General features: G+C 37.6%; 1 protein-coding gene across 13 annotated transcripts in view; it reads right to left on the reverse strand.

Moving 5' to 3' along the window:
- The window catches only part of FAR1 (fatty acyl-CoA reductase 1), a 62044-nt gene that overhangs the window by 34000 nt on the left and 9947 nt on the right, over positions 1-18097 (reverse strand). For 10 of the 13 annotated variants that reach the window (XM_081064893.1, XM_081064882.1, XM_081064883.1 and 7 more), the window contains one exon: positions 4424-4619. In XM_081064893.1, the coding sequence (XP_080921019.1) occupies positions 4424-4612 (189 nt within the window). In that variant the 5' untranslated portion in view covers positions 4613-4619. The other 3 variants (XM_081064887.1, XM_081064894.1, XM_081064891.1) reach the window with 2 other exon arrangements.

The following is an 18097-nucleotide window of genomic DNA, read 5'->3' on the forward strand; positions in this document are numbered from 1 at the left end:
TTAAAACATTCTAATTACAAGTGGTTCATGATAAAAAGCCAATATGAGTAAACAAAGGGCAACAAAACACACATGCAGGCATTTTTACTTCAAATAAGCCTTGTGGTCTTACAATCCCCTTGATGACTCCTTTCTCATGGGTTTTGAGGGAAGCAAAAGATTCTCAAAGAATTCAGTAAAGAATCAGAAAATGAAAAAAAAACGGTGAAGGGAGACTAATGCAGACTAATTTGAATAGTTAAGAAGTATAAGGATAATTTCTAAATTACCAAGGAAGAATATTACAATCCACAGTTAAACAAAAATAAAAGCAACACGATGAGGAGTATCTGCTGCATGACATCAGAGAAAAGCTAATGTGATATGACAATTAGTTCCCATCCAAAGAAATATCATAAAGGCATATGAAGTTCATTCAAAGCAAAATGTCTGGTTGGTCGCTGTGTAGGGCTTTTTTCAACAGGCCTATAAAGAATTTAGATATTTAAATGAGCATCACTCTCATTCCAAAACAAATGCTATAATCAAAACTCCTTTTTGGGAAATGCCTACAGACTCAGATTTCTTACATGTACCAAATTTAAGCTCATAGTTTTCTAATCACTTTTGTTTCTGACCCCAACTTCAATCTCTGAATCTTTACTGCCAACCTTCGGTTCAAATTAATTTTTAGATATCTGTAAAAGTCAACTTTTTCCTTAAAGCATGAATATTTGCCCCATATTAGATATATCTATAAGAATGTGCCAGCAGGCAGTCCCCAAGTGGTCTAAGCAACACTGTACACTCTTCATCAGCAGCAGTTTTCAAAAAGTAGTCTAGGAGCCTAAGAGGCCCCAAGACACCTGCAGGTAGTTCACAAGGTCAAACTATTTTCGTATTAAGATATTATCTCCATTTTTCACTTTCATTCTCTCACAAGGGTAGAGAAGAGTTTTCCAAAGGTCACATGTGTGATATCATCCCTCTGATGGCTAATGGAATGTGTGTTTTTTGCTTTACAAGTTTTAGTTTCTACTATGATAAATATCAATAAAATATTTGAAGCAAAACCTCACAAAATCAAAATCTCTTTGATTTGTGGGGGTCCAGAAACCAAAAGTTTGAGAATCAGTGCCTTAAATAAACAGAATCTTTCAACCCATTTGGCGGATACGAAAAAGTATAGCCGCAAGGTAAAGGTATCAGTCTGCAATACACTGTAGTCAATCTACCGTTTCAGATAATTTGCTCAGAGTTATAATTAAAAGTGACTTGGAAAAAAGCTATAAATCACGTTTTTGAAAAATGTACTAAGGGGATCAAATGTATGGTGACTGAAGGAGAACTGACTCTGGGTGGTGAACACACAATGGGATTCACAGATGATATAATACAGAATTGTACACCTGAAATCTATGTAACTTTACTAACAACTGTCACCCCAATAAACTTTAACTTAAAAAAAAGAATGTCCTTATACTAGTCTACCAAACAGTTTTCATTTTAAAATCACATGGAACATAGTACATCTTCTCACTTCTTGGGAGAAAACTGAAAACGAACTTTGTACCTACCATACTTTAAGATGGCAAATTCTTCAAACAGTTCTTTTGTTCATGTTGGTAAATACAGAAATATTAACTCACATCTTACTTTTCAAAATAAGTACTATAAAGTTCATGTGATAATTCTTAATGAGTTTAAAGTCAATACCAGTTCATATGTAAGTATAAATATTTATTTGTCTGAAGCCTTCTTCCTCAAGCCAAACAAGCAAAAATTTTAAATAATAATAAACTAACAATTTTATTGTATTTTAGGAGGCAGAAAGCTTACCTGGGGAGAAGAAAAGCAATTGTAAGGAACAATACCCTTTGTACCGACTTTACATGCTTCATATAACTCCCAGTAAGAGAAAAACCACAGCTGGTCCGGGTGTTCTTTACACCTACCTGTCAAGCAGCTCTCAGCTCAGAGCCTTTGCCCGTGACATTTCCTCTGCCTGAAACACTGTTCCTCCATATACATGGATTCTTCGTCACTTCACTCAAGTGTCTGTACAAATGTCACCTCAGAACTATCCTGATCACCATAATATGTAAAAAGCAGCACCTCCATCACTTTCAATCCCCTTTATCTGCTTTACTTTTCTGCACAACATGTATCATTCATTACTCAACATGTTATATATTTGTTAACTTGTATCCTTAACTAGAAATGCAAATTCCCAGAATGCTGGGAACTTAATTTTATTCACTGCTCTGTCTCTGGTAACCTGAACAGCCCCTGCTATACAGCAGGATGGAGCAGGAGGCAGGAGGGAGGAACACAAACACCTGAGAATTTGGGGCCATGGGAAGAATGTTATTAAAGTGTAACTAGCTATGAGTTATACTATCACTAAGTAGCTCTCAAAGTAGACTTTTTTTTTCTTAAAGTAGAAACAGTTTTTCCAGTTGAAGTAAGGATTATTCAAAGTTTTCATGTAGGGACAAACTGAATTACTAAAATGAAGAGTGGAGACAGGTAAATATTATTTTGTATCCTTTAATGCCCTATTAATAGTATCAAATAATTTATTTTTAAAAGGAAAAACTACTAACTTACACCTCAATGTTAAAACCCCGTAGGTCTAAAATTATCTCTTTCTGAGGGTGTGGAAAAAAATACAAACAAGAAAAACATGGATGCTTCACACATAAGTGAAGTTTATCTTCAAAAATTACATTTGAATGAAAATCATTCCCACACAATAAAAGCTCAGTAAAGAAAACGTTCTAAATATAGTTTAGCCTTTTCTTAATTCGTTCTAAGTCACCACGTTAATATTGTTTATTGTATTTTATTATAATGCTACGATGTTAAGACAATTAAAAAGTTATATTTAAATACCCCCAAATGTCTATACGTGTCTCATTGTGTATCTTCTCTTTTTTCTCCTAATTGTTCTTCTGCCATTTGTATTTTATCACTCCTGGGAGATATGCTTCCCATTATTGCCCTAACCCATAACCTGACTACTATTTGTTATGTGTTACCTGTTATTCTCTGTCTTTCACCCTCTTCTTTTCTGTTCTTTGTCACCTACTTTTTGTCAACTTGGGCACCAACTGCTATTAGCTTCGGAAAATTAAGCTACTTTCCACTAACTGTGTAAGCTACAACTCTTGCAACTAGTTAGCTCTAAAGACTACTTCCTCCCATTGTACCACAAAGTCTTCCATCATCTTTCCCTTACTTTCTCATCTATTGGGGAAGTAAGGCCATAAAGTAGAATGATAATAGGGATTTGTTATCAAGTCATGAGTGTTATCTCCAACATCTGTCAGCTACATAACCTGAGATAAAATGACAGCTTCTGAGACTCATTGTCCATATTTGTAAAATGCGATTTATCAACATCTGCCCCTTCTCTCTGGGTTTGACTGCAAGAGTTCAGACACTGGTATAAACACTGACTAACTATATGACCTTGTAAAATGGGACTAACACCAGTGCTTACCTTAAGTTGTTGTAATAATTAAATACATATAAGGTGCTTTGCAGACAGTGCCTGGCACAAGGTAAATACTCAAATGTTAGTCGTTACTAAGTACTTTATGGATTTCTACTAAAAGGTCAAAGACTAGAAAACAAATCATGTCTAATAAATTATTTATGTATTAACACAAGAGTTGTTAATCTGTAATTAATTATCACATCTTTTGACACTTTTCAGCAATTCTTTGCTCAGACTGACTGAGGTTTGTTTTTTGTTTTTTAAACGTAAGTCCTAACTGCTCTAGGTTAAAAGGTACCACATACCTAACCTAGTAAATAAAAACTTACATAGCTAACTATACAAACTAATTATTAATGAATGTCAGGTAAATCCATTCATTTTAAGAGAATTTTACTCCAGCTCACTCCGTTTTTACTCAGCATAGCAATATTTTTCTCAAGTGTGAAAATGTATGACATATTCTTGTTTTCTATTTGACCCCACTGTCATCATGTTCTTATTTGTCAAATGGGAATATGTGAATTTCCTATCCTATAATACTGCTGTGTGGAGCAATCTGTTCTTAAAAATTTTTAAGTGGTATCAAAACATAGTATCTCATAGATAGGGAGTCATTAGAAACTATCTATTATTATTATTAAGACTAAAATATCTAGTAATTACAAATAACCTGCCCCAAATATTCCAAAAACACATTAAATATCTACCATAAAGGTAATTTAGAACTTGTTACACAATTTTGCCCATCGTAGACGAAAGCTTTTTTCTCCTACTGATCACAAGTCATATCCAGCTTACTGCCATTCTGTAGGGTAATTTCTTATCAAATTTTTTCAGGATACTTTAGAAATATATGAAGCTGTTGATGATTACAATAATTACACACACACAAACACCACATTTTCATCTCTCTTCCAAATGATTATTTTCTACACTTACCTTGCCACTGATAACTTCTTCTACTCGCTCTTGGGGTGTCTGTCCAGCTTTCTGCCTCACCAAAACATACACTAAATTCACCTTAGGACAAGACCTCAGCAACTTTTCCAGAAGTACCTTCCCTAGGAAACCGGTAGCTCCAGTGAGGAGAACATTCTTGCCTTCATAGTATTCTGGGATTGAAACCATTCTGATCCTAAGAAAAACACAACAAATAAGCATCAATTCAAAGATTTATATTCATTCTTATGTACTAAAATCTTGGCATTCGAAAAAGTATTTTAAAGGACAGGCAAAAATCAAAGTTGAATGTTTACAAAAGGAGACTTTAACCTCTGGTTCATTGCAGTAAGGTGGGAAGAATAAGGCACTACAAGCAAGAGCTTCTAATCCCTGTTTTCCCCCGGATCACCTCATCCAAGCCACTCACCTTCTCTGAGCCTCGGTTTTAGTACAGTTTGTACTAAATGGCCTGTAAAAAGTCCTTCCAGCAATAACTCAAATCTTCATTTAAACCTCAGTCAAACCCTAAACACGAATGAATGGTGTCTCTCTGTCTCCAAAAGGATTTATAACACCAAATAGAGGTCAGCAGCAAGACTCAATTGCCTAGCTTGTATAACATGGTGAGGTGTCATATTCACCTATCATCACCAGCTGAAACAAGAAGAGGTAACACCAAGTCCTTTCTCCTACACGTCTGTAGTGACAATATATCCAAAAGGTGCTTAAATCTCCATTTTAAAAAAGCCATACTAAGAAATATATTGGCTGACTTATCCTCCTTACCCAAATTCCAGTAAAACAGCAGAAAAGATAGTATACTAAAAGAATGAACAAACAAAAGAACCATAACGAATGGAAAAAACCAAGATGCAGAAGGATTCATGCAGTATGCTACTATACAAAGTTCAAACACATTCAAAATTATGCTTTTTATTGTTTAGAAATGCACACACGATAATATTCACAGATGCATGAGGGGGAGTACAATACAATCACAGAAAAGAATAAGGAGCTTCAATTGTATTTCTGTTTTATTTAAGCTAGGGAGTAGACACATTTGTTTTATGTCCAAATCTTCCATAATTATAAAAAGAATTAATTCATGGCAATCTGAAAATAAGAAATAGGCCCATCAACAAACAGGAAGGAACGGAGGGAAGGAGGGAGGGAAAGAGGTAGGGGGAGAATTTCTAAAAGAAACAGATGAGACTATGATAAAGAAGCCATAGCAGAAGTTAACAACCCAAGCAAAACAAGCACAGGAAAGGATTATAAGGAACCAAGAGCTGTCCCACCCTCCTAAAAAGAAAAAACATCAAACTCAGGAAAAGCAGCTGATTGAAGGCATAGGGAAATCAAGGTCGTTAAAAAGCATTGCTCACAGAACAGCAGAGCCACTCAGGACAGTCTTACTTCCTGTATAAACTTTGACTCCCAGGATTAGTATCCAGATCTGCAGAGAAGAGTATCCAGCATGGGTGCTAGGGATAAAAGAGAAGGAGGGCTGAGCCTGAGCTTGTTCCAAACATCCTCAAATGGCGGTGGGGGATGTGGGGGAGCAGGAGACAGGAAACAAAAAACACCAAAAGAAAAAAGTCTTCATAGCACTGGAGCCTCAGAATAAATTTTAGGTTCCCAGCTAACTGGCTGCTGCTGGCCCTTAAACTCATGCAGAGCTCTCAATCAGTAATCCCACTGGGAGAAAAACTCTTTTGGAAAAACAGACCTCAAAAACTGAGAGGAAGCCAGCATCAGGTACCAAAACCAACCTTAGTCCTTCATAAATATGAATAGATAGCCAAAGATCACTAGATACCTAGGAAATACTTACAAAATTAAGGATCCAAAGTGAAAGGTAATAGAATCAACCACAAAGGAAACTAAAGTAATGAAAATTTTAAAGAGAAATTAAATTAATTCTAATAAATATTCTCCAAGTTATTCACAAGAATATTGCATCCATAAAATAGCTACTATACAAAATGAACAAGGAATAAGCATTTAGAAATCGAAATTCAGATGTTCATTGCAAATCCAATAAATATACAAACTATTAGAATTACCAAGTGAATTTAAGGTCACTAGATACAAGGTTTATATGCAAAAAAAGTATTTCTGTACACCAGCAGCACACAGAAAATGAAGCAAAAAAAACCCCCACAAAACTATACCACCTATAATACTGTCCAGACCACCTATAATACTGTCTAGAACACCAAAACATTATGAAAAATAGCAAGTATTGATGAGTGTATAGAGAAAGTGGAACCCATGGACACTACTGGTGGGAATGTGAAACAGTTCAACTGCTTTGAGTGTTGGGTGGCTCTTCAAAAATGTAACACAGAACTATCATAATGACCCTGTAATTCCACTCGAAGGTATACCCCGAAAGAAAAGCAAACAGGTACTCAAACAAGTACATGTACATGAATGTTTGTAGCAGTCCTGTTCACACGTCATTTATCTTGGGAGTAAGCTTACTTACCTGTTGGATCTGTAGTTTCTTCATCTCTAAAATGTAGATAGCATACCCACCTAGCCTCTAATCCACTTCATAGCATCTCTGTGAGGATTAAATGTAATTAACACACAGAAGACTAGGCACATAATCCCATTTCCTTACTCATCTTCCCCTTACTTCTTTGGCACTGATTCTCAGTATGATTTGTTGGCAGTCAGTCCAATCTGTAGTATTTCAGTCTAAAAATTTTCAATGGTCTTTTTTTCTGGAAAGAATCATTTCGGACTATGAAAAAACAATAGCAGCTTTATTAAGGGCAATATACCCATGTAATCCCTCTGTCCTGAGGGTTCTCAACCTTGTAGATGGTGGTGTAGAACAACTGGGGCTATCCTAACACTACTAGTATAGTGGAAATGGGTAGTCACTTTGGAAAACTGTATGGTAACATTTACTAAGGAACACCAAAAGGTGTGAAGAAGATTCACAAAAGTATTATTTGCAACATCCTAAATGTGGAAAAAATTCAAACATCCATCAACACTAAAATGGAAAAAAAATTGGCATATTCTAGGGCTGGCCTGGTGGCTCAGGCGGTTAGAGCTACATGCTCCTAACTCAGAAGGCTGCTGGTTCGATTCCCACATGGGCCAGTGGGCTCTCAACCACAAGGTTGCCAGTTCAATTCCTTGAGTCCCGCAAGGGATGGTGGGCTCTGCCCCCTGCAACTAAAATTGAACACAGCACCTTGAGCTGAGCTGCGTCCCCAATGGCTCAGTTGGTTGGAGCACATCTTCTCAACCACAAGGTTGTCGGTTCGACTCCCACAAAGGGGCTATGCCCCCTGCAACTAGAAACGGCAACTGGACCTGGAGCTGAGCTGCGCCCTCCACAACTAAGACTGAAAGGACAACAACTTGAAGCTGAACGGCACCCTCCACAACTAAGATTGAAAGGACAACAACTTGACTTGGAAAAAAGGCCTGGAAGTACACACTGTTCCCCAATAAAAGTCCTGTACCCCTTCCCCAATAAAAAAAAAAATCTTAAAAAAAAAATTGGCATATTCTATCAGAAAAAAATCCTATACAGCAATGAAACTGAGTTCTCAAATTTTAGCCCAAGAACCCCAGATGCAACCTCACCATCAGTTTTAAATAGCTTTACAAAAGCCATCTCCAAATTTAAGAATCACAGTTGATTTAAGGCAGGCTGCTGAAAACCAAACTTTGAAACCTAACCCATTTTCAAGGTAAAACAGAATAAAGCAAGAGGATTAAAATGTCTTTATACCTAACTTTTAGAACCTAGTACCTGTCCAGCTCAGGTAATAAAGAACTTCAACCTGAAAGCCCCATCCAGTCACTGCCTAAGGAAAAAAGACCTAACAGAGCTTTACAAGGCCTGATTTTCCCAGCACTGCGGAGGTATAGAAGAGTCTACTGCCTTAAATCCGGAATCCATTAAACAGTAAATGAGCTTCTGAGGCATCTACCTGCTCAAAAAGCTGCAGTTTACTCCCTATTCTCATAGTATGAGTCTAGACTAACGGGTGACAAACTATTGCCCCAAAGCCAAATCTCTATTCTGTTTTAATAAATAAAACTTTAATGGAACACAGCCACATACAATTATCCATACTTGCTCTTCATGGTAATGTAATTTTTAATAAGAAGTATATATTTGGTCTTCTCCCCCATTCTTGGCTCAAAGTTTCTAAAACCTCTGGAATTTCCTAAGTGATGAAAGCAAACAAAGATGTCTTCTTGTTATGTTAATGAGGTGACTTTTGGACCCCACCGGAGGTTAAGGCCCATTGCCAACAATCTGGTTAGAGGACTGGAAATTTTAGTCCCACCCCAATATCCCCTGGAAGGGAGAAGGGCTTGAGGTAGAATCAATCACCAAAGGCAAATTAGTCAATCACAACCACATATTGAAGCCTCCATAAAATCCCCAAAGGACACCTCGTCAGCCCTTTTTGGAGAGCTTCCAAGTCAGGGAACAAGAACTCTTCCATGTGCCACTGTGCTGGGCCCCAAGCTTCACAAAGACAGAAGTCCTTTGTTTGGGGCCTCGCCCTATGTTTGTCTTCATCTAGCTACTGATTTGTGTTCTTTAATATCCTTTGTAATAAATCGGTAATCTAGTAATAAGTAAATGGGTTTTCTTGAAATCTGTGAGCCTTCTAGCAAATTAAGTGAACCCGAGGAAGGGATTATGGGAACCTCTGATTTACAGCCAGTCGGTCACCAGTACAGGTAACAACAACCTGGACTCACAATTTGCATCCTAAGTTGGAGGGGTCTTTGGAACATCAAATTTGTAGTCAGTAAGGTTGGAAGTACAGGTGACAACTTGGGCCCCCTGATGTGGGGCGCGGCCCTGTGGGACTGAGCCCTTTATCTATGGAATCTGATGCTTCTCTAAGTAGTGTCAGAATTGAGCTGAATTCTCGGAACCACTCCCAGCATCCTGAGTACTGCCTGTTGGTGTGGGAACCTCCACATACATGTTGGAATTGGGTCTAGGAACCCTTCTCATTTTTATACTTTAACAGCAGGATTGAGTAAACACAACAGAGATTCTATGGCCCAAAAGTCTAAAACAATTACTGTCTGGTCTTTTACAGAAAAAGTTTGCGGACCTCTGGTCTTGACCAAGATCCTGAGTTTCTGCCCCAGTTCCGGGGTTACACTTTATTTTTCCACTGACCCTTCAACTCTGACTTAAACCCTACTCCTCCAGGCTGAACTCTCACCAGTTCCCTTTCCCCAGAACCTGTTCCTAAACCTAAAGCCTCTACTTAGAAATTCTGTTTAAATCCTAATAAATTGTGGACCCTCAGGAGCCCTATGGAAATGAGACATTCTAGTGAGAACCAAAACCATATCCATAGACCTCTGCTCTAGTTACTCTAGGCACACAAACCCACACCTCAAATATTTTTGCCAGTTCAATTGAGAACTAAGTTCATGAGACCCCCAGCCCCACCAAATAGTATTTTGTATACCCTCTTTGGGAGGCTACAGTCTTTTAGGCCAGGTGAATCCCTTTACTAGCACCCCCTAACTTGAATGTGCACACAACTGACCTGGAGACTTTGTGAAAACACAGACTCTGATTCAATAGGTCACACTGTTGAGTGGCAAGACTCCACTAGACCCCCTCCCACTGCTAGTTCACCACCGAGGCCAAGTATTCCTCAGAGCCAAGACTACTTAATAATTTGTAATAACCTGTTTTACTTAACAAGACAAATAAAAAGGAACAAAGAAAACATCAAGAATATTACCCCACTTTCACATACACGTACACACACACACACAAACTTTACATTACATACCCACCGTCTCTAACATGAAATGCAATGTGCCAAAATGCTACAACTTGCCAGAAAAGGAAGTATATCACATCAAGGAGAAAGGGCCAATTCATGTTAACATATAAAGAACATTTGTAATCTAATAAAAGACCAACAATTAATTAGATGGGCAAATGATATGATGGAAAACAGAAAAAAAATACAAATAGCTCTTAATCATCTATAAAGATACCCAACCTTACTCATTCAGAAAAATGCAAATTAAAACAGGATCTATTTTTTCACTTATGAGACTTATAAAGGCCCAAAAAATTGATAAAGGGCACACAAGAAACAGAGACTATTATATTGCTGGTAGGGCTATAAATTAGCACAACTTCTATAAGGGTGAAAGGGAGGCAGATCTGACAATATCAAATTTTAAGTGCCCATTACCTTTGACCCGGTAATTAACTCTACATATTTCTGAAATCTTTCATGTGTGTGCAAAGATATATTCATTACAACACAGATAGCAAAAGATTAAAAACCTAAATGTTCACCAATAGGGGACTGGGCAAACTGATATATTCCTATAATGGTATATACTCGGCATCTAAAAAAAAGAAATGAGGTGCTTTAACACATATTGTTATAGAATAGCATTCATGATAAATTTTAAAAGCCAAGATGTAATACTGTATGATACACCACCTTTTATGGAAAAGGAAAAAGAGTATGCATATGCTTATAAATACAAAGATTATTTCTGGCAAAAAAAGTCAAAAACTTGGTAATGATGGTTGCCTCTGGGAGAACTGGACCAATGAGGAACAGAGATAATGGGCATTTACTTTTCACTGTATATCCTTTTGTACATGTTTAAATTACATACTATGTGCATGTATTACACATTTTTTAAAAAAAAACCACTGTTTGTAAAAATAGAAAACTCACAAAGTATCAAAAAATATTTAAAAGAACAATTTTTCCCCTCAATTAGACAGTCTCCACTGTCTTCTAACAATTTACAAACTAATTTTCATGTTACTAGAAAAAACAATTGACAAACCTTTTTTAAAGTGAAAATAAAAGAATATCATTAAGAAATTATCTTCTGCTAATCTTTATTAAATTTTCATTCCACTTCTTTATTAGATGGAAAATCCATTAGATTAGAAACCAGATGATTACTTAACTATGAAACTGTTGATGAACAGGACTCAGAGAGGCTGGGTCTCCGGAACGGAATGTGAGAAATCCATCTCCGCTCAAGATATGTTGATCTTGAGATCAGATGGCCCTCCTAAGAGACCCCCTACGTTCACCAAGCAGTCAAGTACACAGAACTACCAAAAACAATTCTGCAGTGAAATCTAGACTTTCTCTACCTGTATGTTTCTTTCTGCACCAGTATATACTGAACACAAACAGTAAAACCTGACCAAGGGCATTTGTAAGGATCCTTAGTTCCATATTTTAGCTGCTACAAAATTTCCACCATCTACAGCTACAGGTCTGTTTAGTTGTCTTCTATTAAAAACGGGCTTCTCTGTGCCTTCAGCACATAAAGAAACCCAGAGTCAAAACCTATCAATGGAGGCAGTGGGGAAGGCAAATAGACAAGCAAGATGTTTCACCTATCTTTTCACTGGGAGTCAGACTCCCAATCAGGGTAATTCTTCTGTGTTTAACACAGCCACATCTAATGCTGTTTTGTCTCACTGTCCTACACCTCTAAGCTGGAAGAACACTTGGCAGGAATACTGAAGGAAATTCAAGCAGCAGATAGAAAGTTGAGCTGAATGGTCATTAGATTCCATGACTGAAAAGGTAAGGAAATAAAGAACATCAAACATCCTTAAAAGGGGGGAACTGTAAAATCTTCTAAACCAAGTTTGGCAAAAGTTTCTGTCAAGGGTCTGGTAGTAAATTATTTTCAGCTTTGAGGGCCATATCATCTTAGTAGCAACTACTCAATTCTGCCATTTGAGGCACAAAATCAGCCATGGACAATAAGTAATCGAATGGGCAGGGCTGTGTTCCAAATAAAACTTTACTCACAAGAACAGGAAGACAGTTTAGTTTGCAGGCCACAATTTGCCAACCCCTTTTCTAAATAATGATTCCCAATATTAAACGGTCAGAAAATAAACTACAAATGAGAAAGGTATCAATGCAAAACCGTATGGTCTAAAAATTCATTGCCTATAAATTCACTACTACTAGAATTACTGTGCGTCTATATACTCATCATTGGAAAATGGACAGTAACTACTTGTTTGATAATAGTTTCAAAAAGAAACCAACAAATGAATGCCAGGCTTCAGAAATAGATACGTCAAAAATTACATGCAAAACGACATGACCTATAGCCTTTTTCAAGGTATGTAAAAGAAATCTGTTTTCAAAGGAAAGCTCATTAAGATGTTCAAGGGTGAGGTTTGGGCAATATTATTTTGGAGAAAAGGCTACAAGTGAAGAAATGCACAGAATATAATTCTGTCACAGACTCAGAAACCCTAAACCACTACCCTGTTCAAAAAAACTTTGATATAATAATCAAAAAATAACACAGAACTTAAGTCAAGAGCTGGGTTACCCAATACAGTGGCAAGATATAAAGGTCTGTTTCTACACTGTGTACAGGCCTAAAAGAAGGTAGATTATTCTTCTTTACAGAGAAATATGTTACTTATAATTTTATAAATCATAAATTTATATTTACAAAGGTTATATATAAGGGGTTGGAAGGGAATAGAAGCTAAGCATATGGTAACTATCACACAAACATGAAAATTCCCCAGAAAGCTGCAATGAGCTACGAAAGGGATCCTAGGCATACATCTCTGCTTCCTCCTTCCTATCCCTCCCTTTTGTTTGTTTTTCCACTAAAAGGGAAATGGAGACTAGGTATCTCTAACCAATGGAAATTAATAACTAGAAGTCCATGAACAGGTTTGGGGAGGTAGCCAAGAACGTGTTACAGTTTCAGCTAAAATAGTGTGTGTTTATGTGTGTATGTGTATAAGCATGCACACCCACGCATACATCTGTACATTTTTCTAGGGGAAGAATCCACTGCTTTCATCAGATTCTCAAAGGAGTCAATGAGCCTGAACAAAAATGACTATTCAATTTGCTGTGTATTATGTGTGTATGCTGGAGAGACAAGGGACTTAACATGCAGAAAGTAAGAGCCTCAGGGACACTGATTCAAAACCCCATTCACAAAGGGGGGAGGAAGATGAAGGGGAATAAGAGGTTCAAATTTCCAGGCATAAAACAAATAACTATGGGGATGTACTGTACAGCATTAGGGAATATAGTCAATACTGTTGTGACAGTGTGTACGGTGTCAGATGGTTGTTGGACTTATGCTGATCACTTCTTTAGGTACACGAATAAATGATGAACAAGTACGGTATACACCTGAAACCGATAGTGTTGTATGTTAGCTATATGTTTTAATAAAACCCTTGAAGAAAACCCCATTCACATCTAATCTGGAGTAAAAATGTGTAAATGGTTAAAACATAATTATACCAATCTCCCTGAGGCCTGTTATGGATAGAACTGTGTTCCCCCTAAAAAGATACACTGAAATCCTAACCCTCAGTACATCAGAATGTCACCTGATTTGAAACAGGGTTGTTGAAGATGTAATTAGTTAAGGTAAATGATGTCACACTAGAGTAAAGTGGGTCTCTAATCCAGTTATCACTGGTGTTCTTATAAGAGGGACATTTGAAGACACAGAGATTCAAAGGGAGAACTCCATGTGACAACCAAAGCAGAGTTTGGAGTTAGCAGCTGCAGGCCACGGAATGCCAAATTTGCCAACAAAAAATGGAAGAGAAACCCTTACAGATTTCAGAGAGAGCATGGATTTTGGACTCCTAGCCTTCAGAACTGTGAAACGATAAATTTGTGTTGTTCGAAGCCACCCAGTTTGTGGTACTTTGTTATGGCAGTCCTAGGAAACTAACAGAAGGCCACGTATCGTAGTAACTAAAATTAAGGTACAGAGCAAAACAACTTCTAAAGATGCTGCATATGGTCTCATGTCATAGTAAACATGTCCGTGGACACTTTCCAATACACATGAGTTTCAGTTACCAAAATACCCTCTACTAAATACTTAAGATGGAATGGCTTTTCCAAATGGGTGCAGGAAAGAATGGTAGAAAAAAGTTTTACATACCAAAGGTAAAAGATAAAAAATAAGATTAATGTTCATATCCCAGAACAAATCATTGGGGTATATTCCTAACTACATCTGTATATTGTCAAATCTCAGCATACAGTAGCAGATTCAAGAAAAGAAGTGTTTTTATTATCTATTGATATGTAATAGAATCACTCTAAAATTCAGTGTCTTAAAACAATAATCAGGGCTGGCCCAGTGGCTCCGGCAGTTAGAGCTCCATGCTCCTAACTTCGAAGGCTGCCGGTTCGATTCCCACATGGGCCAGTGGGCTCTCAACCACAAGGCTGCCAGTTCAATTCCTCAAGTCCGCAAGGGATGGTGGGCTCTGCCCCTACAACTAAAATTGAACATGGCACCTTGAGCTCAGCTGCCGCTGAGCTCCCAGATGGCTCAGTTGGTTGGAGCGCGTCCTCTCAACCACAAGGTTGCCGGTTCAACTCCCACAAGGGATGGTGGGCTGCGCCCCCTTGGCCACTGGACCTGGAGCTGAGCTGCGCCCTCCACAACTAAGACTGAAAGGACAACAACTTGAAGCTGAATGGCACCCTCCACAACTAAGATTGAAGGATAACAAATTGACTTGGAAAAAAAGGCCTGGAAGTACACACTGTTCCCCAATAAAGTCCTGTACCCCTTCCCCAATGAAAAAAAAAAAAAGTCTTTAAAAAAAACACACAATAATCATTTTATTCTCTCTCACAATATCTGTGAGTGAGGAATTTGAGACGGGCTTGACGAAGCAGTTCTAGCTGAACAGTTTCTAGCTCCTGATCTTAGATCTTCTTTGGAAGGTCTCGCCACATGAGGTAGTTTTTGCACTTCCCTGCAGCAAGGCGATCTCAAGCTAGACTGCTTACAAAGCTGCTAAAGGCTTCAAGACCAATATTGTACTGAGCTAAGTAGAAGTGCTCTCAGCTTTTCTAACCTTGCTTTGAAAGTCACACAGTATAACTTCTGCCACAGTGGTTACAAATGAGTCACAAGATCCCCCAAATTCAAGAATAGGGGACATAAACCCCACCTCAGTATCAGAGAAGAAGCAAAGTCACACCGAAACAATGTGATGAGAGATGTTGTTACAACCATCTTTAGAAAATACAATCGGCCACAAAGGGAATGTTGAAGTAACTGCTTTATTACTGCTGAGACGGTCAACTATTTAAATCATATCAGACCTGCTTCAAGGGGCTAGGGAACAAGTTGTTCCTTACATTTTTTTAGCCACCCCAAACTCCTTTAAAACAATAAGGCCCTATGGGTCTCATACTTGGACATATTTTGCCTACCAAATACAACCTTACTGAATAAAAATTTTCATTTTCCCATGTTCACTTAATTATGAACTTCTAACCAGTAAGTAACTACTTGCAGTTGACACACTTCTAGACAAAAGCAAGGCAACTCATTTTAATTAGGCTATGAAGAGACCTCACCTTGTAGGTTAAGTATGAAGGTCAAACAATTAAGTTCACAAACTCACCCTAGAGAAAGTGCTACGTACCTCATTGCTGAATATCACTAGTCAGCTCTGAAGTACTCCCCTTGGGAAGCTATGCACTGACGCCAGTGCCTCGTCCACCCTTCAAAGCAATTTTGGAACTCTTTCTCTGGAATGGCCCTCAGAGCTGTCCTCGTATTACTACCTTGATGTCCTGAATGTCATCAAAATGTCTTCCTTTCAATATTTCCTTTATCTTTGGATAAATAAAGAAGTCATTGGGGGCCAGATCAAGTGAGTAGGAAGGGTGTTCCAATACAGTTATTTGTTTACTGGCTTACAAACTCCCTCACAGACAGTGCCGTGTGAGCTGGTGCATTGTCGTGATGCAAGAGCCATGAATTGTTGGCAAAAAGTTCGGAGTCATCTAACTTTTTCACGCAGCCTTTTGAGCACTTCCAAATAGTAAATTTGGTTAACTGTTTGTCCAGTTGACACAAATTCATAATGAATAATCCCTCTGAGATCAAAAGAGGCTAGCAACATCGTTGCAACAAGTTTGCGATCTTAACTGTCAGACATCGTACATACTGCCTTTTACGATTTTTCATCAACTGCCATCTGCAGGCATATTGGGAACTACTCGTCTAGTGTGTTTTCTACAATATTTTAATAACTCTAGAATCTTTAGTGTTTTAAGACTCAATATAAAAAGAAAACCTCCTCTGAAAGCAAAAGCCATAAGCAATGAACAAAGGGCCAAACGAAAACTCAAAATGTACAACTATTTACTGTAGTTAAGTTGGTAAGAATAGTGGGCTCCTTTTTGCTTTTTCAAAAATTAAGGCTTGTAAGGCATTTTTCCACAAACAAAAGAATAGCTGAAGCATCTTGGTTAACGTTTCTTTCAATAAAAGATGCTAGTGTCCAACCCTGTTGTAAGCACCCATTGAAGAGGATATAATGGCCACTCTGTTTGCCTACACAGATTCTGATATACCAATATTTAACTCTTTGTGTTCTATTTTCCCCAATGTTGAAGGTACTCATTGATAGTAAGGCTTCTCAACAGGTTTATTAGTTCTTAGGGCATCACACAAGTATGATGTACACTGATGCTGCTCCATAAGCATGGCACTGTGGGAAGAGTTAAAAATGCCTCTAAGGGCTCATTATTCTGGAAAATATCAGACACTCAGAATTCCTTTGAATAATGTAAAAAACCAAACACAAAGACATCTTAAGAAATCAAGTTCTACTCTATCAGAGAGGAAATGTCAATTCTACAGTATTAAAATTGTGTGCTGACAAGCAAAAAACTTTTTCAGCAATATCCATTTTCCTTTGTTTCTGTTTCTATCCTCAAGGCCTGTACCAGTGGGGTAACTTTTCTACTTTGAAGCCGACAGAAAATGGGCTGTGCTCTTGTGAACACATAGTTTGGTAATAAACCATTCCGTTGTTTGCAAAAACATGTATTCAATCCCATTTTAGGAGAAAACAACTTCTAAAGAGTAACTACCATAAGTCACACGTGATTTTTTTTAGACAAACTATTATACTATAGTCTCTCCTTAGCTTAATAAAAATGTTTTCATGCTAATTCACGAAATCTTTACACCCTAATACTTTTGACTCAGAAAAGTGAAATGTATTCAAATATACACTGGGATTACTTTCTAAGGTAATGACTGTCCAAAAATGGGCCAGACTACCCATGGACTACAAAGTTTTTAGAAAGCATGGCCTTCCTTTGACCCCTAAGGCTACTTAAGAATAAACTATTAAGTCAGGTATGAAGAATTGCAAAAATGAGCATGTTATTGGAATGTACCAAAGACTTCAACTTGTATACAATAACTCAAATTATTACAACCCAGTGGTGCAAAGCTCCTATCACACATATATGCACACTCAAAAGATTGAATTTTGTAATTTTCAAGAGGGACACTCACTATCAGTGAACTTGTGCTGTCTTTAGCTGTCATGGTTTCCAATGATCATTATTGTTACTTCTCAATTAAAAATCACTATTAGTCAACCTTCATTATTTTAGTTTTAGTTGTATTATTAAACCTGCAGAACTTATTACACAGTTGAAGCACTAGGATTTTGAAGCCTATGGTTTTCTAACTAGTCTAGATTTTTAAGACCAACGTGTATGTGGTTCAATTAGAAACCATCCATATCCCTAACTGCTGAAGAAATGCTTATACAAGGTCTGACAATTAAGTTTGGGAACTCACCCTAGA

The sequence above is a fragment of the Rhinolophus hipposideros genome (genome assembly GCF_964194185.1).
Source record: "Rhinolophus hipposideros genome assembly, chromosome: 10".
NCBI classification, from domain to species: Eukaryota; Metazoa; Chordata; class Mammalia; order Chiroptera; family Rhinolophidae; genus Rhinolophus; species Rhinolophus hipposideros.